This window comes from Leptosomus discolor, chromosome 3, assembly GCF_034619465.1.
Source record: "Leptosomus discolor isolate bLepDis1 chromosome 3, bLepDis1.hap2, whole genome shotgun sequence".
In the NCBI taxonomy this organism is placed as follows: Eukaryota; Metazoa; Chordata; class Aves; order Leptosomiformes; family Leptosomidae; genus Leptosomus; species Leptosomus discolor.
Genome location: NC_141393.1, coordinates 43946167 through 43972025, shown reverse-complemented (window position 1 = coordinate 43972025; position 25859 = coordinate 43946167). Strand labels below are relative to the sequence as shown.

At 46.4% G+C, this 25859-nt stretch overlaps 1 protein-coding gene across 1 annotated transcript; it reads right to left on the bottom strand.

The window, feature by feature from the left end:
• Window positions 1-1193: 1193 nt before the first annotated feature.
• Window positions 1194-24755, bottom strand: CRY2 (cryptochrome circadian regulator 2). Its single transcript, XM_086462339.1, has 12 exons — window positions 24568-24755; window positions 21503-21611; window positions 17856-17998; window positions 9938-10122; window positions 8538-8626; window positions 7338-7478; window positions 6513-6824; window positions 5280-5431; window positions 4933-5135; window positions 4370-4459; window positions 3713-3854; window positions 1194-3225 (listed from the first exon to the last, which is right to left on the bottom strand). Exons 1-11 carry the CDS (start codon window positions 24753-24755, stop codon window positions 3715-3717), a joined length of 1752 nt encoding a protein of 583 aa, XP_086318465.1. The 3' UTR covers window positions 1194-3225; window positions 3713-3714.
• Window positions 24756-25859: the final 1104 nt, after the last annotated feature.

Genomic DNA, 25859 nt, shown 5'->3' with positions numbered 1-25859 from the left:
AAGCTAAGGCTCTTTCACTGCTCTTCTGTATTACTCCCATTGCCAAACGTGGACAAGAAATGTCACAGCTACTTGTAATTCCTGAAGTCTTACTGGTTACTAAGAAAATAATGTACCTCACATAATTCTCCAAAGACTTTCAAAAAAAGTTTCAGTAACTGGGTCTACACAGGAGCATGGAAGAGGATGGGAAATGCACAAGCGGAACTTTACTCCAGCTGCATCCCAGCTAGTTACTAGACTGCTAAGTCATGGTGTACTTAGTACCAGTTCCTGACTTAGCTAAAGTACTGCAAGAAAAAAGGCTCAATCACTGACAAGAGACCCACGCTGAACAATGTTCACAGCTCCGTAGCACTTCTCTGCCCCAGCGCCTACCCTCTCAGTTGAAAGCAGCCTCCACACCACCCTGGCAAACATCCTGGAAGTCACCGCTCTCGCAGCACTGAAAGCCAACTTTTGCTTTAGGGGTGGCTGTATCATGACAGATGTTGCCACCTAGCCCCTGAGACATAGCCGATACCCCAGGAAATGGAAATCCCCAAACTGGCATCCATTTTGTGATGCTTCCTTTATCTCAGCCTCCAGCTACCCTCTGCTCCTTCCTGAAACAAAGATGGTATCTTCACTAACGGTTACTGATGGCTTTTTCTTTCCCCATGAACCGGTCAAGCTTTTTGAACAAAAACTGTTAGCACCCATAACTAAGTAAGAGCTTACCACAGACACTAAGGAAGGTGCAGCCTTATTCAATCTGCCATCTTGTAGTTTAATCGAACACGCCCAATCCTAAACATTACAGAAAACAGTGAACAATCACCCCCTACTCTACACATTTGTCACACAGTTTTACCCACCTTTATCGTATCAACTGGGAAAAGATATCAGAATGGATGAATCCCAGCCTATGTAACAGGTTTCTTGCAGGAAGTTGTTCCTTTATCTTTGGCTGGCCTTGTGTTTCGCTGTGTCCTTCCCAGTTCTACTACCCAAACTGCAGCTCTTCCAGACGCCACCATTCACATCCCATGTGCTGACAGAAACCTTGCAAATGTGATTTCCTCCTCACCCACAAAGCCTTCTAAGAGATCACCTAGGAGATTTTGCTTCCCCTCCCTTTGGCTCCTTACCCCCATGGATCCAGCCCCCAAAACGCCACTTGCCAAATGAAATAATTTGGATGACAGCAAAGAGAGGGTTAAAGACATTTATTAAAAAAAAAAAAAAAAAAAAGGAGGAAAAGTCATATTTACAGACCATTGCTTAAGCATGAAACTCTCCAAATGACAGAAATCACAATTTCTGTAACTTAAGTGTACAAAGTGCATGTCTTTTCCCTTTCTGCTCTGCAGCAGAAGATGGGGAGGGAGGGTCTGGGTTGTTTTTTTTAATTTTTTTTTTTTTTTGTAGTTTCTACCCTCAAGACAGTGGGACCAAAGAAGACAAAACTATTGGTACTGGGTTATCCACCAGGCAGACTCTATGAATAGCAGTTTAGAAGAAAGTAAGGGCAGGAGAAGTGACTCTTGTTCAGCCTGCCCAATGTATTCCCTTGGGAAAAGGAATCAGGCTGAGGAGTGGGAAGGAAAGGTTAGTCAGCTATTCAGTAAATTAAGTCAGAGATCCAATTCAAGCAGTCCAGGCTTCCCAGATATATTTGAGTCAGTTTCTATTCACAGCCCTATTGCTCTGGGTTCAAACACGGGCTCCAAAGCTGAATCTGACTATCCCAGTCAGAGCGGGAGACAACTCCTGTGCTCCTCAAGCTGTTAGTTGCATAAGCTCGCATACAGCCCCACACTATCTATGCCAGGCGGGGAATGAAAGGTTTTGGACAGCAAATGAAAACAGTGCCAACAGCAGCCCATCGCACAGGATTAGCTACTTGATCTAATCCCTCTTGAAAACGTCCAAAAGAGAGGCTCTTCTGCAGCACTACCCTCCCTCGCCCTCTTAGGTGGGAAGGCAAGCAGAGGCACTCTGCCAGCACTGTGCTGAAATGACATGTAACCGGAGCAGGCCAAGGAGTGTACGGTTAAGAGCCAGGAAAGCCACACAACTGGCCTGCGAGACTACAATGCACCGGTGTGAATGCAAATGGCAAGAAGGAGCAGTGTGCAGGGTACGAGGTACAGGAGTATACTGTGCAGAAAGTAGAAACACAGATGCCAACACAGGGAAGAGGAAACACCCACAGCATGGACAACAGACTGAGCCTGAGGAAGACTCACTTCAAGGATCTGATGTGTAATACATCCCCTATCTGTATGAGGCAGTCCACAGGCTGCATACCAGACACCGATCACTTCATTTGAGAGAGCTTGCATTCAGGGAAGGAAATGCTGTAGAGTGCAAGGCCCAGGTGTAGGTCTCTTATTATTTGGACCAGCAAGCTTCTGGGATGCTGCTTTACTCATACGAAAGCAAGACTTTATTCTCTGAAGAATTCCTCCTTCTCTCAGACTCCCTCCCCACCAGATGTCAAACAGCTCTGAAGCTGCCTGTTCCAGGCAACAGCACTATGGCTCGCCTTGCAGCAGTGAGATTCTTCTGCAGGGAAAGTTTTAAGTGCCTTTGAAGTTTACAGACAGTTTGTATCTCTTTGTTCTTGTACTACAGTTTTGCTTCATTTCATTTCCACCCCACACGAGTACCATCTTGATTTACTCAGAAAGCATTTACAGCTCCATCAGTCTAGCCTAACGAAAGAAACAGAGATTTCCCTGTTTTCTTGTAGGACGGGTACTCTATTTTTGAAATGTAGCAGCCTCCTTCTCAACCTCTATTGTAATTTGAAGTAATCAGCACACCTCACTGCCTTGTACTAGTGATAACAAAGGACATCCGCTATTTTGGAGATGTGCAGATGCTGCTCCCTACATCAATGCATACCCAAGTCACATGCACCGAGCCATTGTCAGAAAAGAAAGTACAGCTGGGAGTGAACAAGTTGATAGAAGGCTCTTGCCCCCTTAAATGTGGGCAGATTTTAGGCATGGCTGAGAAGAGACGTATTTGGCCCTTTGGAGACCAGAAAGCCGAATATTCCCAAGCACAAGTAACACAGTGCCCTCTTGTGGCAGCTATTGGAATTACACATTTATATGAGACCCCAGATTTTCTGTTGCAGATCACAAGTTCCAGTCCCTCTGTGGCAGCAGTCCCTCCTCCTCTGGTCACCTCTTCAGCACTCTCACTCTTCACTTGCAAGGTGCTTGTCGCTGGCTGTAGGAGAACGCAAAAGAGAGAATTGGCCTTGGCCTCCCCTTCTTACTGAAAAGTTGGCAGAACATGCAACCAGCTCCTTCCCTCCTGGGATCTAGAGCATGTCAGGCAGACTGACTGGACGTGCTCGCTCCACTCCTCCAGCCTGTACCCCCACCACATCTGCAAACCTGGCAGCAAACCCACTCTGTGGAAGGAGAAGCAGCCTCAGTAGAGCAAGCCCACGAACCACTGTGTGCTGTGACTGTTCTAGCACGGGGTACTGCTCTCTGCTGGACAACTGAGTTAACAGCTTGTCAAGCAAAAGCAAAACAACCAGAGGTCAGACCACTGCCAAATCACAGGGCTATAGAATTACAGTTCGGAGCCACCTCCCTCCACAAGCAAGTGCATTCTGTTCATTAAAATGCAGGGAGCAAATATGATTGTGCCTTGCTAGCTGCCAGAACAGAGTCGTTTAGGCCAGATCACACTAGGGACCACTTACAATCATAAACTCTTGCCAGGGATCTCTGGAGCGGGGAGATCTGTCACTTTGGCTCGTTTATGCAGTTCTTCAGTGCACAGCTCTTCTGCTCCCTCATGTTTGCGCTTTGGAGAAGCCTGGTCTGCTTGTGACAGTCTCATCGCTGTAGAGGAAGAAGAGTCATTGCAATGGCTCCCCTACCTTTAGATCTCACAAGTACAGCCTAGCCTAACCTGCTACAGAGCTGGGAGAAAGAAGAATATGCAGCGCACAAGCACAGAGAGATGTTGCCCTAACCTCCTTGAAAACTTTTGAAAAAAAACTTTGTTAGAAGCAGAATAATTAAGTCTCCCAGAACAAACACAAAAGTACCCTTTGATGGAGGACAGCTTAATTATACCTTATTAGCCCTACAGTGCTCTGCACTTCTCCCTTAAGTCGCTGCACACGATCCCATACAGGCAATAAAAGATTCAATTTAATGAATTCCTATTCTTCAGCCCTTCTAGGAATGAAGGCTCACTGGGAACTCCTAAAGAAAACGTAAAGGAAAGCGAATGGGATCTATGTTTTCCTAGTACAGATACGCTTCTTACTAGGAAAGGATCTCTCTCTCCTGCCCATAGCCTTTAAGTTGACACGAAACTATCTCAGAAGCACACAAAATCTCCAACTCACCTGTACTAGTGCTGCAGCCCTGACCTGAGGCTGAGTCTGTGACTGGACCACTAAGATCTTCCACACATGAAGGGACTGATGCCAGTAAACCTAGAGAAAGGCAAGAGGATCGTAATTAAGAAACAAAGAACACCTGGGGTGGGAGAAGCCTTTCACATGGAAAACACTTCAGCGATCACCAACCAGCACATCCCAGCACATCCACAGCCCAAAGCAGGGTGAGTTCCCTGTGAGCCACACAGTGCCAGCCAGCCACCGTGATCCAGCAGTGTATTTCTTTAGGGTGCTCTGCCTAGTTTTTTTCCAAAGTGAAGACGGACCATTGGTGGCATACAGATGGTGCTGTGCCATCACCAGCTCTCAAAACTAATCAAACTCCACTCTAAGCTGTTCAAGAGCTCAATGAAGCTCTCCCTGGAAACCAACTGAGCAGCTCTGGCAGGGACTGCTTCCTCTTGGAAGGACTGGCCACAGAGACAAGTACTATCTATTTTAAATCATGACCCCTCCTATACTTTTATCTCCTATTAAAGACACAATCTTTTGCAATTGTTGGTACTTACAGAGTCCCCTATAACGTGACAGCTGCTGGTAGATCTGCTTCATGCGTTCGATGTTCAGTCGGCTGGTCTCTGCGTGGTTCACCATGGGTTTGGGGTAGTCCACCCCAATGATGCACTTGGCTGCCTTCTGCACAGACTCTGGGGCATTCCACGGTTCGTAGATATATCGTGAGGGGAAACCCTTCAGTTTGGGCAGGTATCTCCTGCACGAGAAGTAAGAAGACGCACAAACACCGCTTAAAGTGCAGCAATGCAGCATTCATGATGCACAGAAAGCACTGTGCACCTGTCTGAACAACTTAGGCTCACAGAACAAGCAAGAAAGAAGCTCCGGTCACATCACTTACTTAACATAGTCACCGCTGGGGTCTGTGCGACGTCCAAAGCCCACAGGGCAGTAACAGTGGAAGAACTGCTGGAAGAATGCACTGCATGAAAGCCACATCCAGCTGCCTGCATTGACGCTGAAATCTGCATCCAGCAACAATTCATCAAACACCTGCAGCAATTGGAGGAAAAGGCAGTGAGCGCTTCCCCAGGCAGGACTTTGGGGCAGGAGGACCCATGATGCTATTTCAAACGGCAGGCACTGAGCTGCAAGAAGAGCTCCCAGGAACCGCAGCAGCAGCAGCAAAGAGGCAATGTGCTGGCTGAAGCCAGCCGGCTGGTCAATATATCTCACTTCCTGATGCTTTCACGTAGGGAGGCACTGTCTGCTCACGCTGATAAAAGTGCTGGCTTATCTCTCATGCAGCTACACACTAAACCACTACCTAGTGCTGCAGCAAGCTTTGGCTATTGACCCTAACCTGGGAGGCGTTACAAGTGCAAAGCAACAACTGTGGGAAGTGGGCAGATGCTGCACAGAAAAATAAGCACCAAAGCAAGAAGGAAGAACCCCTCTGAATGTCCCAGAGCACACTGCTACTGAGAGGCAGACAGGTTTCAGCAGTAGCTCGCTCAGAGAGAGAATCCACGCACAGATGCTGCGCTTTTTGCATTTGACCCTACGACGCACTTTCAGCTATGCTCTGCTTTCTGACAAGATGCCCCTGCCTCCACTTTTTGCATAGGGCAATATGTACAAGGGATAGGTTCAAGCTGTCTGTCCCTTCGGATGGCCCAAGAGGAGGGTCTTTTACCTCTTTCCTTGAGAGACTCTAGACTCAGATTTCACAGTCATGGAGTGTTCCCTGACCGGCACGGTGATGGATTACACAATGAGGAAAAAGGTCCAGTTATAAAGTGGCATTGAACTTGCAAAGAAAACAGATGGACTGAGAGAATTTCTAGAAAAAAATTTAAAAAGCACCCAAAACCCCAGTCCATATTTACCAGTGGGTCCCACTAACATTTACTTACAGTTACTGGAGACTCTTGATACTGTTAGAGCCTCATAGTAGAAGGCAGAAAGAGGTCAGGCTGTGGCAGGCCAAAAGCCTGCTAGCAAATCTTCTTTTCCACGCAACTTTCACATACGAAGCAAAAGCCATACCTGTGTGTCCATCCTTGCAGCAAGTGACAGGGAGACTTTGTTTTTCTTATGGCCTCCTGCAAGCCTCTGGAAATGCCAGACTCACCCTGACTCCTGACTCCCAGCTGATCCAGAGGTCGCCCCTGGTCAGGAAGCAGGCCACCGCGTGCCTGGCCAGATGGTGGATCCACCCTTCCTGTCTCAGTTGAGTCATGATTGCATCGATCCAAGGGAAGCCTGTCTTGCCCTCTGCCCACTTTGCCAAGGCTTCAGGGTTCCTGTCCCAGGGGATTTGGATGCAAATAGGGTTCCCCTCCATACGATCAAACTTTGGGTTGTTTGTAGCTGCTGTGTAGAAAAATTCCCGCCACAGAAGCTGTCCGTACAGAGAGAGGGGGGGCGTGCTGTTCCGCTTCACCTGTGGAGGAAGGAGCAAGGGTATTCACAAGCAGGGGAGGACTGTCTTCATTAAGCTGAGCTGCAGGCCACCCACACATTTCTACATAACTCCCAGGTCTATTACTGACAACTGCCATAAAGGACCTCAATTCTGGACCATCCTTTACCAGAAACCCCAGGTGATGAAGTCAGAGCACTGCTTTTAGCTCAATCAGTACACCGACAAGAGACTTGAATGACCCCAAACTAACAGCAAAAACCTCTACACAAGCTCTACAAAAGGCTCGTGACAGAAGAGTCCAGGCTGAAGAAGAGGGTATCGGCAGATTTAAGGTCTGCTCCACCATATACAGGACAATCACTTTTCCTCACCCAAGAGCCTCTTCTGAGTAGCAACAAGCCTAGCTCAACAGTCAAACACAAGGGAGGCAACAGTAACTTTTGCAGCTGTTCTGGCACACTGTCTGGGAACCAGCACCATGCTACCTGTGCTCAAAGCCAGTCTGCTCTCCACATGAGCCTTTTGTCTTACCTTCTTATACAGCTCCCAGAGACGATAGTAAAACAAGCGGCAGGACAAGCAGCCAAAACGCAGATAGGGACTGAGTCCTGTAGGGCTGGCCAGCAATGAATTGGCGTTCATCCTTGGTCTTTCATAATTTGCAACCCATGCCTAGACACGTTCAAGAGAAATAAGCAGAAAACCCCCAAATTTGTGGGACACTACTAAGGGCATACCTCTGTGCAGGTGGCAAGGCCACTCAGGTCTGACTGCACAGTCTCTTCTATTCACTTCCAACCACCGCTGGGAGAGATCTCAAGTGGGCAATCCCAACCGCCACACCCCATTCAAGAAATGCAAAACTTTTGCTCCAAGATTTAAACCACTTGGTCATTTGGGCCAAGAAAAAGACTAAATCTGCTCTGCACGCAGGAGATAATAAGCCTGAGAGTTCCTAAGGACATACGCTAATGCCATTGTTTATGTCCAGGGATGTCTATCTCATTTCACACACTGAACAGGAAAATTTGGGGAAATCCAGATCTTTTTGTGGAGTATTACACTGATAGTTTACTCCTCCTTCAGCACAAGAATTTATGCTTTGATCTCTACAACTGCACCAAGCCACCTAGCATTAAAAAGATACAAACTGTTTAAAATTGAGTCATGCCTTTGCAGCTGGGTCATCTTTCATTACTTTGAAATTGTCTGCTTGCGCACTACAATGAAGAACACATGCTTCATAGAAAAAAAAACGGGTATTTCAGCAAGGCATTCAAGAAATGCCAGCCAGTGAATGAACATATTAACAGGCTGATGTACAAGGGAAAGGCATTCTTTTAGGAGCATGTACTCGCACCAGTAACTCAGCTAAATCAAAAAAGATGGTGTGCAGTAGGGACTGGGCAACTTACAAGAGAGTTTCCAAGTTTGCACTCCTCTAAAGGAAACTGAGGGATAGAAACAAGGAAAAGAATTTTGTGCGCTTCAAACAGCAGCATAATTAATATACAGCTCTACTTCTTTGGGTCTGAGGAAGCCCAGGAGCTCCCCGCTCCACACACGAGCCATGATCACAGGAGTACATCAACAATACCAAACACTCCTTCCAGAAGTGAATGCTGTGACCATTGCTAGGAAGAGCAGAGAAACACAGAGCAATGGCCAGTGCTCAACATTTTTCATTTGGAGCCACAGCCTGTGGAATCGCCACTTAAATAACAGGGTTACCTTTCTTTCCAAGTGTTTATCCAGCCGTGCCAAGGCTTCTGTCTCCCCTCCTTGCCAAACTGCAGGGGCAAGACCATCCGTAGGAAAGCCTGAGGGAAAGAACTTTATGAGATTTGAAGCCATGCCTAGACAAAGGGTATAGATGGGATTAAACATTAGTAACTGCCAGACATTACATACTGCAGTTGCCTAACATGGCTTACTTGCTGCTCTAGTCCTTCTACAGCAGGCAGATCATGTGGAACACAGGGAAACCCTGCTAGTGACACTGCACTACAAAGGCCTCTCCCTGCAACGCTTCAGGCAGCCTTCTGGGGACTTTCCCCATTGCTCACATGCCACCACTGTTTCTCTGTGTCAGCACTACCCACACAGGGCTCTGCTCCAAAGGCCAGAGCAGCTGGCAAAGGAACATATGCTCCACGGATCTGCCCTACAAAATACCTTGCCTTGGACACCAGCAGCTCACTAGATAGCCTGGCTGCTCCCAGTGAGGCTCCTATTTGCTGAAAGCTGGTGCTGGGGAAGGCACTGGATTTGTGCTGAAGAACTGATACAGAAGGGGAAGCAATAATGCAGTTTCCTGCACTGCTCTGGGCTGACAGAAGAGCTTCCCCTGGCAACAAGCAGAGCAGTTTAAGGTTGCAGGCAGTCTCCCATTAGGCCAGTCATTAAAGGAAGCAGATCTACCCAGGACTGCAACCCTGAGGATACTCCTGTTGTGAAGCCCCCGGCTTTTACACGACCACTGAAACTGTGCCTTAAGGTAAAAGGTGATATTCCTATAAAGCTGCTATGGAGCCTCCACTCACACACAGGCAGACAGTACTCTGCATTAATTCTTTCTTCCCTTGCATTTAGATTCACTTCCCTGATGTAGGCCTTGCATTCCTCACACCTCAGCTCTCTATTCATCCTCCTTCTCCAAGAAAAATACATGACCAATAGGCATAGCAGGATGAGTGAAAGAAGTTTCTGTAACATCTTTCATCTTGCTAAGCTCTCAAATTGGTGTTGCTTGGCAATAACTGAATGAAATTATCTAAGCCTGGTACAGTTAGTTTACCTCTTCAGGTCTGTTACACAATGTGTCAGAGATGGCAGTAGCAGGAAAACAGCTGATACAGTGGTTACATGCTCAGTATAGCAAAGAACACAAGGACAGACGCAGCGCATTTCAGAGCAATGCTAGAGGTGACGCTTTGCATCATCAGTAGCGCAATAGACATGAGTGTTTTCACAAGGTTCAGCACTCCCTGAAAACAGGCTGCTTCTATGTCTAGAGGCAGCCCAGGCCAGACACTAGAGTTGTCCCAGGCACATGCCAACCATCAGAAACAGTTTCACTAGACCCCGTTTCAGCTGGCACTTCAGCCTTGCCCTTCACTCTTGACACATACCCAGCTCTTCCAGGGATGGGACTCCATACACATCGTCGTGGTTCTCCTGGATGTCCACTTTACATATCTCCATCTGCTGGCTTATTACAGTGCTCACTGGCTTCTTTGGGAGCTCCATACGGCTAATGATGGCCTGGAAGCGCTTGTAGGTGAGGGGTGGCTTGTGGCCATTCAGCTCAATTATTCTGGAGACAAAATAAGCAAGGTGAAACAACACAGCCTCGCTACCAGAGAAGACACAAGGAAATGACAGCCAAACTGCATCCTGCTATCTCTGCTCAGGATAATCTTTCAGCTTGGATACAGAAACCCTTATAGATCTAGCTTCCACTGGATGCATCAGAAAACACACCAGAAAACAAAACCCCACATACTAACTAATCTCCATAGTAAAAACAACAAAACAGTTCCAGCTGAAACAGGTTTAGCATCACATCTCTCTCTCAGAGCTCCTCATCAGACCCCTGTATGAAATCTCAATCTTGTTACTACCTTTCTGTCTCCCCAAGATAGCAAATCCCAGACCTGCATCTGTTCCCCTGACCCCTTGAGATATCCTGATTCTGACCTTACATCCTCCCCTTCTGACACAAAAAGTCCCAGCCTATTAGTGACCCCTCTTCCACCCAATTCAGATGAGACAAATCCCAGTCTGCGTCATTCCTCTCTCCCTGTGATTAGAGAAATCACCATCCTCCCCCATGCCATAAGGCCACCAGCAGACCTGTCTTATGCTATTCACCTGTGTCAGATCATGCTACAGAAAAAGCAGCCCCGGTTCCCCATTCCTCTACTTCACTAAGTATCCATACCCTGCTAGGGCCACTCAGCCTTATTTTTCCAGGGACACAGGGCTTTGGGAAGCCCCCTGGGCAAGGTAAGCTTCCCCAAGGTGAAAGATGCCTGCAGGGAGAGGAAGGAGTTAACAGCAAAGCAGACAGCCCAGGGATCGCCGGCATTACATAAAGTTAAGGCAGCCAACCCCAGCGCTCACACGGGAGCTGCAGCAGAGCAGCCTTCCCCACCCATGGCAGTCAACAGCTTATGCAAGGGGCTGGGCTTAAAGCCGAGCCTTTCGGCGGACGCCATGTGCCTTCCCTTACCCCGGAAGCCGCACGTGTAGCGAGGAGGAGCGACATGCCGGGCCGGGGCCTTCCCCAGCCCCGAGCCCTTCCTCACGTGTGCTCCGCACTGACCCAGCTTCCCCGGCTGCCGAGCGGCGGCCCCGCGGGCACCCGGCCCGGCCCGGCCCGGCCCCGCCGCCATCTCGGCCAGGCGCCGAGCGGGAGCCCTGGCCTCCCACACGCTGCCGGCCGGGGGAAGGGAAGCCTTGGGGACGGGCGGCACCCTTGCGAAGGTGACAAATTAAGCCTCCTGCGTTTTCCCCCTGTTTTTCTGCTTGTAGATTGTAAACATCGGGAGAAAGAGACACTAGTGACCAGGACGGGGGAGGGCGGGCGGACAATCAGGATGTGCTCAGAGTGCAAAACACGGTACGGTTTTTAGTGCGAGGCTGTAAACATGATCACGGTGTGGCCATGGCACTGCGCCACCCCTCCGAGCAAGTATATCGAGGGGAGCCTTAACAGGCAATGCATCCTGTCCTGCACCTTCCCACCAGAGAGCATCCCCTTTGCTGTCACACGCACTCCTTGGCCGGCTGTCTGTCTGTCTGTCTCTGGTACCACCCCAGAGACGGCAAGAGATCGCCAACTCTCATGAACACTACCCACCACAATCTTCTCTGCGGCTTGCACGGGGGCCCCCAAACAAGACCGACACGAGATCCCCAGAAAAATCAGTGTTGCTGCTGAAAGAGAAGCGAGACACTTCCAGTTACAGCACTCTAGAGAGGCTCACTTGTTTCCAGAGGAGTTCAGAGCTTGGAAGAGAAAGCATGACAAAGCTGCACTGTGTTTGCCCTGAGGTGCTTGGGATGGGGGCAGGGAAGCCACTTCTTTAACACTGCCTTTTTTCAGTCCTCTTCCACAGACCTGCTGGGGCTGCTGCTCAGTCCGAGATCCACACTATTACACCACGTCCCAGATCCACAGCTAAAACTTCTTTGAACAGGCAGCTACTTGGAGCAAATCGCCCTGACTTGCAGGTGGATGCCAGTGTTGGTATCCTCAAGAACATGAATACGAGTAAAGTTACCTAGTAGAGCACCTAAATTCCTGAACAGGCAGTTATTTGATCTGGGACACAAATCTTTAAGAGATAGGACTAGGACAAGTTGCACATTTCACAGCACCTGACACTGGCATTATGCAACAAAATGCGAACCTTTCGCAATACTGCCATGAAAAGATGTATCAAATGTTTGGTATTGTACTATATGATACATACTAGGTATTATAGTGCTGTTTCAGCCTTCTGTATAAAGATTTGTCCAAGAAGCCCACCAAGCAGGAGTCCTTTCCTTCCTTGTACTGTCCTTCTAACCCAGGCAGTACAATCTCACAGGACTGTTCCCCAATGACAGAAAAAGGGAGGTCCCTCCCCGGGTTTTAACACTCCCATTTCATCCATCTCTGCCAGTGCAACATGCAGACTACACATGGCAGTTATTCTTCTTGTTCTCTTGAAGCGGAACAAAGAACAGCAGAATCGCTGGATTCGTCATACAAAACCTAACCTTTGTGCTGCTAGTGAGCACACATAAAACCGGCTGTGCTACCTGACTAGCAATATACTGCCCAGCGCTACCTGACAGTAGCACCTTCCTGCCAGAAGTTACGAGGGTCTTTTTGACTGTTGGTCACAGTCACGCTGTAATAAGTAACATGTTGTGCTTTGTTCATTAAACCTGTATGGGAGGGTATGGATGAAAGATTTATGTGCTCACAAGAAGGCTTGATAGCTCAACCGAAGGACATTCGGCAAAGTAAACAAGACCCGTGGCTGAAGGGGTTGAATAATCACATTCTTGCATAAGTTCACCCACAGGGCAACGAGGAAGACCCTCAGCCTTCATCGAGGAAGACCCTCAGCCTTCATCGAGGAAGACCCTCAGCCTTCATCCTTACGACCACCAGGAGGTAGAAAAAGACCCCCTAGCAACAGAAGGAGTATGCGCAGAGTATCGCCCTGATTGCGACATCACCCTGATTGTGACGTCGCGAATACAGAAAATGAGACTGTATATAATGTGCTTACACGAGGCGGGAAGTTGCGAGCCGTTGGCGGAGCGCAGACTCCCCAGCCGCCCAGCGCTGCCTTTGCTCTTGTTCGCTTGCTAATATAATAAAATTCGCATTGGATTTTGACACTTTAAATTGTCCGTGTCTCTACCTATCACAACGCTTTAACTCAAGAATGCGGGCAACCAAGGCCTGACCAAATGTAGTTCTGGCACTGCTAGGATTGTACAGGCAGTCAGTCACCTGTGACAGCAGAGTGTCTGCAGACTTTGAATGCACACCCTCACAGGTGTCAGCTTTGACTCACATCTCCACAGAATGCCCCAGTGGGATGGCTACCGGGCTAGGGAAAGCTGCTTGCCTCAAAAACCTGACACCTCTGCTCGCTTGCAAATGACAGGGCCTGGTTCTGGCAAGGGACTGAATGTACTCTCCCCTGCTTCCTTGTGCAAGGAAGAGCTGTCTGCCAGCACTTGGCAACCAGGCTGCTCAACAACGCACCCCACCACCAATTCACACAGACTATTTAGTTAGCCTCGCCAGCTTATGCAATTGCTCTGATCTAAATCCTCGCTCCAGAGAGCTCCCATAGGGCTACGTGTGTGTAAGACAACAGGTACTTCTACAGATTCAAAGAGGAGATGGAGAGATAATCAACAGATACTCCAAATACAGACACCGGACAAAGGACGAACAATTCTAACTACCGCAGAATCACACACTTGAGCACCCGAAAGATGAAGTGACTTGATGACAGGTTAAGTATCAGCACAGGGGGAAAAACACCTGACACCAGAGCACCGTGCAAGACGGATGAGGATAACAAGATCTGGCAGGCAGAAGTTTGACTTAACCTTCTTAGATGGAAATAAACCACTTTTTTGGCATAGCGTAATTATGAACTGCAGAACCACCACGTGCACGCTTCCCCAGTGCCTCGTTCCTTTAAGTTAGTACATGCTCCTCTTAAAAAGCATTTAACTATCATTTCAGCCTTAGGCTAGAATATTTGAGGAAAATCTGCTCCTGATGCATGCTACAAACATACAAGCTCACAGTGTTCTTTTCTGACCTAAACCACTCTCCCTGAATAACCCAGGCCTGCCTGGGATTACAGAAACCACAGTGCTGACCGTCAGCAAGCAGACTACAGAGGATTTAGATCCCAAGGAGGAGAAAACAGGTAGATCTAGAGAAGGGACAAAACAACCTGTCAGCTGGAAGTTGTCAGACAGAATACTTGTCAAGTATAGGCTTTGAGCAGGCTAAGCTGATACCCAAGAGATCATATTTCCTGTCAAACTTCTACAATCTGAACATCACTAATCTTGACTGGGATTTCCTAGATTTTCTTAGGAGTATTTTCCAGCTCTGATGCTGATTTTCTGTAGCTCCCTCCTTGTTTTAGGGGAGAGGAGGTGAAAGATGCTCTGATAATCACACAGCTATGCTGGCAGTGCCAACAAGCAGCATATTGTAATCTTCCTACTGGGTAAAACCAGCCAAATTCACAAGTTAACTGAACAGGCTCTTTGTAAATGTTTAAAAGGAGCTGGTGGAGGTGGTACCAGGAATACACTGCATGGGACAAGAGGAGGACTGCTGGAATCATTTATGCAGAAGTGAAAAATTAGTCTAAATTGTTTAAAACCGGACCTGACAGTCTTGTCAGAAACTTGATTAAAGAAAGGTAAGTAGTAAAATGCTACCACCGGGTCACTAATTATGCAGGAAAAACATAGGGTGAGCAGGGGAAAAAATAATACCATGAGTTAAAAGACTGGGTAACACGATTGGAGTGTGATATACTCAGAGAGGCTTCCAGGAGAAATATATTAGAACTGTATTACCACCTACTGAGAAATCCCAGAGATGCCAAGAACCAGGAAATGTCAGAGTAACTGGAGACTTCTACTGCCTCCACACAGACTGGGTAGCTGTCACATCCCGCCACCTGCCAAAACCGAATTTTCTAGTTGCCATGAATGACTGCTCCATGGAACAATTAATCATGAACCCACAAGGAAAGGCAATTCATGATTAGGTCTTAAGCAGTGCTAAGGCATAGCTGAAAATGTTAGTTATCACTTGCCTGCTCTAACCATGATTTTGGCATGCATTAATTTAACATCCTTCCAGGACCAACAATGCTATAAAGGCTTTTATTTCAAGAAGAGGAATGCATAAAAATACGGCAGCGTGCTAAGCAAAAAGAACAAGCTGAGATGCAAAACACTGACAGGCAACACAGAGATGATGTGAAGATTATGTTGGGGAAAAAAAAATTTCAACAATTGCACACAATGCATCAAAAAAGATTTCAGAAAGATCGTAAGTCAAAACAATTAAAGAATAGAATCAGCAAAGATAACAGAAGGCAAAATCTTTCAGAAAAATGAAGGCCAAATAAAGACAGAAAACCTCCAACCTTTGGTAGGTTAAATTAAAACCCACAAAAGCAGCCTCTTTGCACCTCCCAACGCAAATGAAAGTTTGAGAAACCTTTTTAAAAATGCATAAATAGTAAAAAAAAAAAGAAAAAAAATCCCTTTACTGACATTCCAGGATATTTACAGAGCCAAGAGGTGATCAAATCAAAAAAAAAAAAAAAGCAGATACTGTAACAGTGCAGCAAAACCCCCATGCATTTCCCTGCATTTACTTTTGCACCTGTATTCACTGTGGAGGTATTTGAGGAGGTTACAACTCTGAAATCTTTTTAAGGAAATGTACCAGGAGATGTCACAGACTGGGAGGTCAGGAAGAAATGCCACAGAGGAAAACTATGCTTGAACAGCAACTGGTTGCCAGGTCCAGCAAGCACTAACCCAGGGGCTGTAAAAGACATCAAGAAATGCCCTAACAGCTGCTGCATGTAACACCCGTCTTAAAACCGTCTGAATACTATAAGAAAAAGCAAATACAATGCCAGATTTAAAAAGCGTTTCAAAGGATGACAGAATAGAGTCTGATAATGTGCATCAGGCAGATGGGTAGAAAATACTAATGGAATTGGTGAATGCAAGGGTATATGCAATCTGCTGGAGGGTTAATTTGGCCTTTGTAAAGGGAAGTTGTGCCTCAAAATCTATTAGTGACATCTGAGCCTGGGGCAAGGGAGATTCAGCTTATACACTCTACCCGGATTTTCAGAAGCCATCTGACTAAATCCCTCACTGAAAATTCTTAAAGAAACCACAATAAATTGGGAAAAAGGAAAAGGTCCCTGCAGACAAAATTATTTGAGATACAGGATAGAATATGAAACCATTTTCCCAACAGAAGGGAGAAATCCTACACAGAGCTGAGCTTTTTGAGCAGCTTGTGCTGCTCACAATTATTCATAAAATATCTGGGAAGGGACAAAAAAAGAGCAGGATAAAGTTTACTGATGCAATAAGCTTTCTGGGATAGCTGAAGATGAAAGGCAGCTCAAAAATTTCCCTATATACCACATGACAAGCTGACAAAAATATCAGATGACATGCAGTGTTGGTCATGTTGTTTCTCCATATGCATGGCTACGCAATCTTAAACTTACTTATATAGCAGCAGCCTCTCAAGTAGCTGGAAGGTCATAGCTATTTGAGACATCAGTTTAGTGTTCAGCAGCACTCAGAAAAAGCAAAAAGAATGCTAGTGACTAGTGGGAGAAGGCAGGAAACATTACAGAACTATAAAAATCCATGTCACTCCTACATTTTGAACACTAGCTACAGTTTTCACCACTGCTCTCCACCTCTAGAAATACCCAGAAGTATAAAGAAAGGTGACAAAACTTAGAAGAGATATGGAACAGATTCCATCTGAAAACTTAAGTAGTCTCCACCTTGGTAAAGACAAAGATAACATCGAGGAAGGATGTCAGGAGCATTGACATTGAAGGGGGAAGAACATAATAAGTATTCATGGTCTCTTCCAATGCAAAAATTATAAAACAGCATCTGTTCATGAGGTTCAAGAAGAATTCCCCTCACACCAAAGACAAATATTTCCACACAGCACGCATTAACTGCAAAGCTCTTTCTCATAAGAAATTATGGATCCTAAAGATTTATAGGAGGAAATCTACAATCAGCATTAATGGCACAAGTCGCCCCAAAAACCCCACAAAACCCCAACAAAAAAATCCCAAGCAACCTGTAAGAATAGTACTGAAATGTGGTTGAAATCAAGAGTGCCTTAGAGTCTTAGCTGAAAGACTGTCTCCACTAAGGAGATCATATATATATATGGAGATTATACATATAAGTAAATATATACAAAACTCAGCATAAAGGCAAGGCTCCCCCATAGCAAATACATAACAAAGACAAGGCATCCAGGTTTTAGAATAAGGTAAGTTTGCCCCAGTCTACCTTGTTCTACTTCTTCCAGCTGTCCTGGCACATCCATCAGTTAAAAGCCCTGCCTTCATAACCTGTTTGAGAGAATGGCTCAACTGTCTTTATTACAATGAAGCAAAAAAAAGCAGTCCACACAGTGAGGACATGCTCAAGGAGAGCAATCAATAGGACACAGCTGAGCAACTTAAATGACTGTCAAGTACAGAGTTTAATAAGCTTGAGGCAACACACCCTTCTGTACATTCACGTCACTGTCAGCACTCTGACGTGCTCTAATCAAAAATGCGAGTGTGCAGAGTAATCCTCTTGACACCTCCTAGGCTCACACACGATGCCAGCAATCAATGTAGTGGAGGAGACTAAAGTCTTCCCAGACACGACAATCCCAGCGTAGCCCAGGCAGCATCTCTGCCCTTGCTCTCCCCATACCTGTCCAGGTCATAGAGGGTGTGGGAGTTCTCTATCACCACCTCCACATCAGCCTCCTTGGCCAGTTTGATGATAGCTGCATCTCTCTCCTTACCAAACGGCTCCGAGTCGTATTCAAAGGTGAGACGAGTGACTCCCCATTCCTGCAAGAAACACAATACACACAGCTGTCAAACAGAAGACTCTAACCAGCACAGTTACAAATGAGGATTTCAGAATTCCTGGACAGTGTTAAGTCCTGGAAGCTTAGAGAGTGTTCCTGTGAGGAACAGCAGTTTTATCAGCTCTAGCAAACACTGCATCCGCTATGCAGATTCCTAGATGTCAGGTTTAAAACACCTAAGAGGAGATTTGAGTCCTTCTCTATTAAAGTTCTTAGGTTATAGCTCAATCCTCAAGCCTAAGAACACCTTGTTTTGTTGCACATGCTGTCCAGAAAGTAACCCTACTATCCTGTTCTAGCATTTGTGGAGAAAGCATTTCAGAGAACTCTTTCAACACAAGCTCCACTCAAAAAACCGTATTTTTATGTGGAGAGTATCGTTAAGTAAAACCAATACACTCTAAATTTTTTCCAATGTCTCTTTAAAGCCATCACATAATAGAGGACCAATGTCAAACAGCAAAAAAGAGGGTAGTGGGAAATGCAGGACAAAGGATGGCAACAGAATGAACTTTTCTGGTCAGCACAGTAGAGTATGTTACTGCAATTCAAATTTAAATTAAAGTCCTGCCTTTTGGGAGCTGTTTTACCCTAGTCAAGCCACGTACCTATTCTGTATCTTCACACCTTTAATAGATCCCTCAGAGATTAAATGAATAGGCCTTATGAAATAGCACTCAGCCTCTTCCAGGCTTTTCCAGAGCACAGTTCGCTCTCAAAGACTATGGCCTAGTTTTCCTGAGAAAATGAATCCTATGAGAAGAGGTTTAATGGTTTCCACAGCGACCCTCCTGAGACATCCACCAAGCAGAGCAGCAGCCCACATATTTGTTTAGCACACACTTTAGTCAAACACAGCCAGAAATCTATATAGACACCCAAAAAACCCCTCACACAACTAAGATATGAACCACATTCTCCAAGTGAGACAGTCTTGTCACCTCTGTATATACAGGACAGTCTCTTTCACCTTGGAACCAGAAACAAAGCACAAAGAACAGATATGATTAGTTCACTAAAGACCTTTAAAAGATAATGCCAAAGACAGAGGAGGGAATTTAGAAGCAGAAAACAACTGTACAAGTCCTCTTATTTTCTAAACTTTCAGATTCAATCCTAAAATTAATATTAGGAAGGACAGAGAACTAAACCAGTTATGTACTGCTGAATGCACATCTCGGAGAGGTCCTCCACTCCTTTTTCAAATTAAGAACGTGACAGCATCCATAACTTGGAGCAGGGGTCAAATAGACACGTTCCAGGCCCTGCCCTGCTCCTATGTGATTTCACAGCTTCATTTTAAACTTTTCTTTCTTTTATAAGACAGTATTGGCTGGAAGGTTTGTAAAAGATGGCTTTGGTCTCGAAGAACCATACATTATTGCCTTGAAAGAAAGGAATGGAATAAAAAAACCACTTGAGGCTAACAGAGATTTTAGGTAAGAATACAAAACTTCAAATACACACAGGTATTTCCTACAGTTTTGAGAAGTCCACCACTTCATGTGCTACAGTAGCACACAGGAAGCAGAGCACAACCAACCAGAAAACAGTAAGCTGTATGAGAATAAATTGCTGCAGATATACAAAAGTCATGACTAACTTGCCTCTTAGTATCTAGCCTATAGCAAAGAAAAACTGTAGGGAAAAAAAAACACACCAAAGGGATTGTGAGCAAACTTCAGTGAACAAATGACACATAGAAGAGGTAAAATTACATATGTTTGTTCCAAGGAAGTAAGACAAAAAACCTCTGCAAAGGTCAACACAGAGCTAACAAGTGCACTTCTCCTCACGGTATCCATGTTTAATAGCGCCTTTGAAGCAACTGTTATCAACAACATAGCTCAGCTACTGGCAGCAAGAGCAGAAATTATATTAGGTCTAAGTGTTGCATTACCGCATGTGACATAACTCTTCTCTCCACAACAGCTGACAGCAAGGCATGAGCTACTGCTAATTCACTGTTCAGTGCAGCAGCTCTGGAGAGGCCTGAATTCCCACAAAAGCCATACATTTACCATATAATAGCATAACACACCCCCCCTCCCTTTCTTTTCAGCTCTGTTACAGCACATCAAAGATATTCATCAACTCACCTGCCCAGGCAAAACAAAAGACTGCTCAAAAAGCAGGTCTGGCTGATTCCATGACCATCTCTCCAAACCTCAGATTCTGTCAACTACTTTTTGTTCTTTGACCAAAGCAAGCATGTTTCTCCAACAAAGTTTTAGTTAGCCTGTGAATACCTTGAACTAAAATAAGGAGTGCGTGAACTACTACTGGCCAGAACTTATTTGCAAATCAAAAGATAAAAATAACACAGACTCTGAAAAGGGTAAAAGCAGCACATCGTTTGTGTCATGTATTAACATGAAGAAGCCAAAATAAGTATCAGTGTCCCGTCTGACCTGCATAGTCCAATTCCCCTCCCCAGTACTGCCCTAAAAAATACACATGCAGATCCTAGAAAATATACATCAGAACCATTTAGAGCAGGAGAGTATAGATTGAAGCTTACCTCTCCTTCTCAGCAGCTGGTCTATAGCAGGCTTTGGGGACACTAGTTCTGTCAACCATATGTAAGGTACATGACAAACCCAACTCACAAGACCATTGTGAACCGTGGGTTTTTTCATTTAGCTTTGTCACTCTAGCAAAGACACTGTCAAAAAGCTTCAAGGACAATGAGAAATATAATCTTAGAGCAGGACGGAGAAGAAGGATACTGCTTGAAGAACCTTGATATTCAAGGAGATGCTCTTGCCAGCCCTGTCTCTCTCAATCTGCAGCACTGACAAATCACTTTAGAAATGTATCCCACTAATCCATCATTGACCACCAAGGTCACTGCATATTCCACTGTCCTAAATGGTACATCAGCAGGAAGCTTGTACCCAAGCTGTATTCTGCTGCTGAGCTGACTAAACTGCAGCCTTAAACAGAAGAAGAAAAGGAAGGTCAGCTAACATAAAAGCTTCTGAATTTTTAAAATTTAACACAGAGCCCTATTTGCAATTCCCATACAGATCAATATGCTTTTTCAATTGTCTGTAAAGTGTATGAACATAGCAGTCTTCCTGAGTAAAAGCTGCAGGAAGAAAATGGCCAGTAGGGAAGAAGCTCTTAACACAGACGAGTCAACGTGTTACAGAGCAATTCTGTGAGGCCTGACTTACAGAAACAAAGGCAAAGACCATCGTGCAAAAAGAGAAGCTCAAGCACCCTAGTACTAGGTTATATACCATAATACTAAACTTGTTTGCAAGTCTGAGTTCAAGAGTGTATCTGGCTCCCATGCTGTCCCTTATGGATAGTAGTTAGTCAGTTGTAGTTAAAGAGAAGAGTTTGTTATCGTGAAGAATTAGTTAAAGAGAAGCCGAGGGGATCTCCAACAAGGAGCAAATCATTAGTAAGTGAAAACAAAGATAGCACTGGGACATCAAGTTTTTCCTCACTATGCTCCAGAAAATTATTCTCTTACTTTAAAGAGTCTTGGGAAGACATCTGTCGGCTGCCCTCGCACGACAAACAAGCGAGAGTTGAGTTTCCTTAAACTGTTGTCCAGATCTTCCAGAGACTGGAGCAGAAATCTGCAGAGAAGAAACAACAGCAGTTAGTGTCAGTCAGTCCATTTACAGCTAAAAGACAAACAAGGAGAATTTGCATGGAACTCCAGAAAACTTGCATCACCAAATTAAACTGAAAGTTAGGACAAGAAACAGAAAACAAGAATTCATATTCATCCCTTGTCTGTCTACCAACTGCTATGATATTGCAGCACCAGCCAGCTCCCAGCCATTCATACGCACATTCTGCTTGTCCAGATGCAAGAGGTTTCCAGGATTTTCTTCTTCCTGCAACCCACTTCCCATGTTCTCTCTCAGAGCTGGCAGCACCCGCTTACAAACTGCTTTCTCCACATTACAACATGGAGAAAAGCATGAATCATGTAATTCCCTACAGTATACTCTTTCATGGGTTCTGGGGCAGGAGGGATTTTGCATATGGAGTAGAAAGATATTGATACACTACTCCAAAGAAAGTAATGAATTACTACAAGAACCGTGCAAGTTTTACAGTTCTGGCTACAAACAGGCAATGTCACAGCAGAGAAATGTACACTCCTAGCTCATCAGTAGCACGATACCGAGCACCAAGATCTCCCAAGGCAAGAATTATCTGTACTTAGAACAGCTGCAAACAGAATTGCAATTTATCTTCCACCGTGAAGACACAAAGATGAGAGCATGCCAAGACACTAATCTATTTCCTCCCACCCCAAAACTGTAAGAAAGCATTTAAGTGCTTTTTGCATTTAATGGCGTGTCTTACTGATCCCCCACTAGGCTATAAAGCATCGAAGTATCATCTTTGCTTTCACAGACACACATCACCCCATCTACATTGTAACTTCCCTTTGCTTTGTCTAACTCTGCAAAAGACAGCAGCTTTAAAACTTTAATCTCTGCGACAGCACGTGGCACTGCTGGCAAACTCACAACCCTTTGTAAATGAGCCTGCCAGCCACTACCTCTCCCTCGTTCCCACATGTCCACTCTGCAGTGTGACCTGCAAGACATGAGTATCTGCATCAGCTCCCTTAAGACCACACACAGCTGAGGAAAGCTAAGATACAATTGCCCTGCCAAGTGGGTACTACTTCTCTGCTCAGTTGCACTGCCCGTAATGTGAACTGCAAGCTTGGAGATAGAACAAGCTCCCTCTGCACTTTCTGAGGGAGAAAGGCACTTGGGGTTCATGGAAAGAAGGGCCCAGTATCACAGTACTGAAGACCCAGAACTGGGTCCAGGTAACCTAAACAAACCATCCCCTACCTCCAGCCCACTCTCCATCTATTAAATAGGAATATCAACTTTCCAACGTTTCCAAATTAAACAAGGGTTAGTCCTATATGGCTCACACATGCTGTGCCATTAAATAAATAGGGATTTTCAACATGATAAATTTCTGTGAGCTAAGTAAAACACAAACATTTGCTTGTGGAACACAGAACTCTGAATACAAGCAATTGCATTTTAAAAAAATACCAAAAATGCATTAAAAAATAGAAAAACAAAGCTAAGGTTCCCAACAATGGAACTCCAGTAAATATAAGTAACTTGCCAATACACTCCTGCCTAACAGCCAGGGGGTGCTAATTTCTGACATCTGTATAGGCACACACCTCCAAGAAAACATTATTTTTAAAAACTTCACCTGCTCATATATTCCACAACTACAGTAAATAAAACTGCTACCTGCTTCCCTCCCTCCGCAGTGTTGGTGGAAGCAAACAAGGATTAAATGGATCAGGAATTAATCTTTTGGGGGCACTGCTTTGGTCCTTCCAAATGAGGACAGTTAGCAACAACAGCAGCATGTGAAAGGCATTTCTGTCCACTGCTGCCTGTAGAAAGTCTGGTCTATGGAAAGATCCCTTCAGGCTCCTAGGATATCAAGCTGTAACAGAATCCACAATTTTCTGTAATTTGAACATCTACATTGTGGTAATTTCTGCACATTTACAATTTTTAAGTCATCCTCTGATGTGGGTTCTAGAAATGCTTAGAAATCACCCACACTAGCCCATTCCTCTAAGAGGAGACTAAGGTGCACAGCAGAGGCAATCAGTTACAGCTACAGTGTCCCTAATGTGCAGCCACGTGACATTTCAAAGAGCATTTAAAGGATTCTTAGCCAGGTGGCTGTCCTGTCAACTAGCCCCGATGGGGCAGTGTGAGGGCAGGTGGAGATCTGCTTTGCTTGTCTTGCAGAGGAGAATCCCTACCTGGATTTGGTTTCCAAACGTTTAGACAGCTGAGACCTGACAGAACAGCATTATGTAATGTTACCGGTTACGGGTACATGAGGTCTTGCTCTCTGCACAGACACAACTCATGCCATTCGTTCTTCCATTTGCAGAGAGGGGAAAAGCCCAAACAGCTCCATCTCTACGTTCCTAGCAGCAGCCTGAGTGTATTTCCGTAAATATTTGAGGGCTGGGAGGAAGGCAGGCGTGAGCACATGCCCACACGCACTCGGCAGCTGAAGGGGAGAGGGAAGGTGCAGTGCGGTCACGCAGCTCTGAGGATCCTTTGCGCTTGTCCCTAAATTCAGTCAAAAGCGTTTCCTAAAGCTAAACGTCCATCGGATGCCGCTCTCAATTCGCCCGCTTTGTAAGGAGAAAGTCTAATGACATTACATAAAGTTAAGAGCACCCTCCCACGCAGTCAGCCAACACCGCTGTGAAAAACGTGGCGAGGCCAACTCGGACAAGACAACCCCTCTCCTGCACGGAGAGGACCACAGGGGAGCAATACGTGGGTCGGGCCGGGCCGGAGAAGGCAGCGTGTGCTGATCCCGCTGCTGCGGCGGCCTGACCGACACGGCCCAGCCGCCGCACCTAAAAGCGCACCGGCTGCCGCGGGAGCCCTCCCCACCACCGGGCCCGCCGCTCCTGCCCACACCCGGCGCGTCCCGAAGGCTTCCCGACTCTCGAGGGCCCACCCGCTACCCGAGGGCCCGACGCCTCCTCAGCTCACTCACCGCCAGCGGTTGATGCCCACGGCGGAGGAGGCAGCGAACCAGGGGTCCAGGATATAGATGCAACGAAGGGACGCGGCGTCCCGCAGCGCTTCCTGCAGCGCCGGGTTGTCGTGAAGACGCAACCCGCGGCGGAACCAATGCACCGAGCGGCAAAGGGCCGGAGCCGGGCCCGGGGCGGCCGCCGCCATCACCGCCGCCAACTACCGCCGCGGCCCCGGCGCACCGCCCGCTCCCGCCCCACCGCGTACGCGGCGGCAGCCAATCAGCGCGGCGGGGTGGGGCGGGAGCGGTGCTTCTAAAGGCGCTCTGCTGCCCCCCCCCCCCCAGCGGCCACAGCCCGAACCGGGCGCAGGGGGTTGGGGTGTCCCCGGTATTCCGTTCGCCCCCCCCCCCCCCCGCCCCGCCCCGGCGATGCTCGCTGGAAACGTCGCTCCCACCCCTCATCAGATCCAGAGAGCGACCCCCGACTTTATTTATTGGCCGTTACAAGTCAGTACGTGCAACATTAAAAATATCCATTCCCATAGGATAAAAAAAAAAAAAAAATAAAAAATTAAAGGACCTCAAATCATCCTGCACTGAAAAAAGGAGTGAGAAGGTGCCTGTGGTCATGAAGGCTGAAGCAGGAGCCCCTCCCGCCGCCCCCCCCCGATTAGATAGGAACATATTCTGGACAGAAATGGAGTGTCCTGTAGAGGCAGGCAGAGATCACGCAGAGGACATGGTCCATCCTGTAGGCTCCACCGAGCAGGGTATGAAGCAGATGCCTCATCTGCTCAGGATCCAAATATCCCTTTAGAGGGGCCAGGGGGTTTAGAAAGCTGGTGCAACATCACAGCTGACTAAGTGACATTGCTGCTGACCCCTGGGATCAGAAACTGCAGCACAGAGTAACCTCAGGTGGCACTTCAACAGGACCAGATGGGGAGGTGCAGAGATTTCCACAGAACTAACTGTTCAGTGGCAAGTTTCAAGTAAAGGGATTGATGCAGCTGAGCAAAACTAGAATTTTTTGGGTTGAAGGACTCACTGAGCTGGCAATAAGGGGTGTTTAAAAGGAACAAGTCAAAAGACAAACTGCAAACACCAGAGGAGATCCAAAGTAGGTATGGAACAAGCCCCCTGAAACAAGCCTGATTAGTTAACAACCCCGTTTCCAAACACAAACCCACCCCTACACAGACGGTAAAGAGGACAGGTGTTGCAAACCCCATGCTTCTGTAACATGGAGATCCCAGTTCAAGTGCTTCAGAGTAACTTTTCCCTTCCTGCCTGTTACTAAGAAAGGCAGA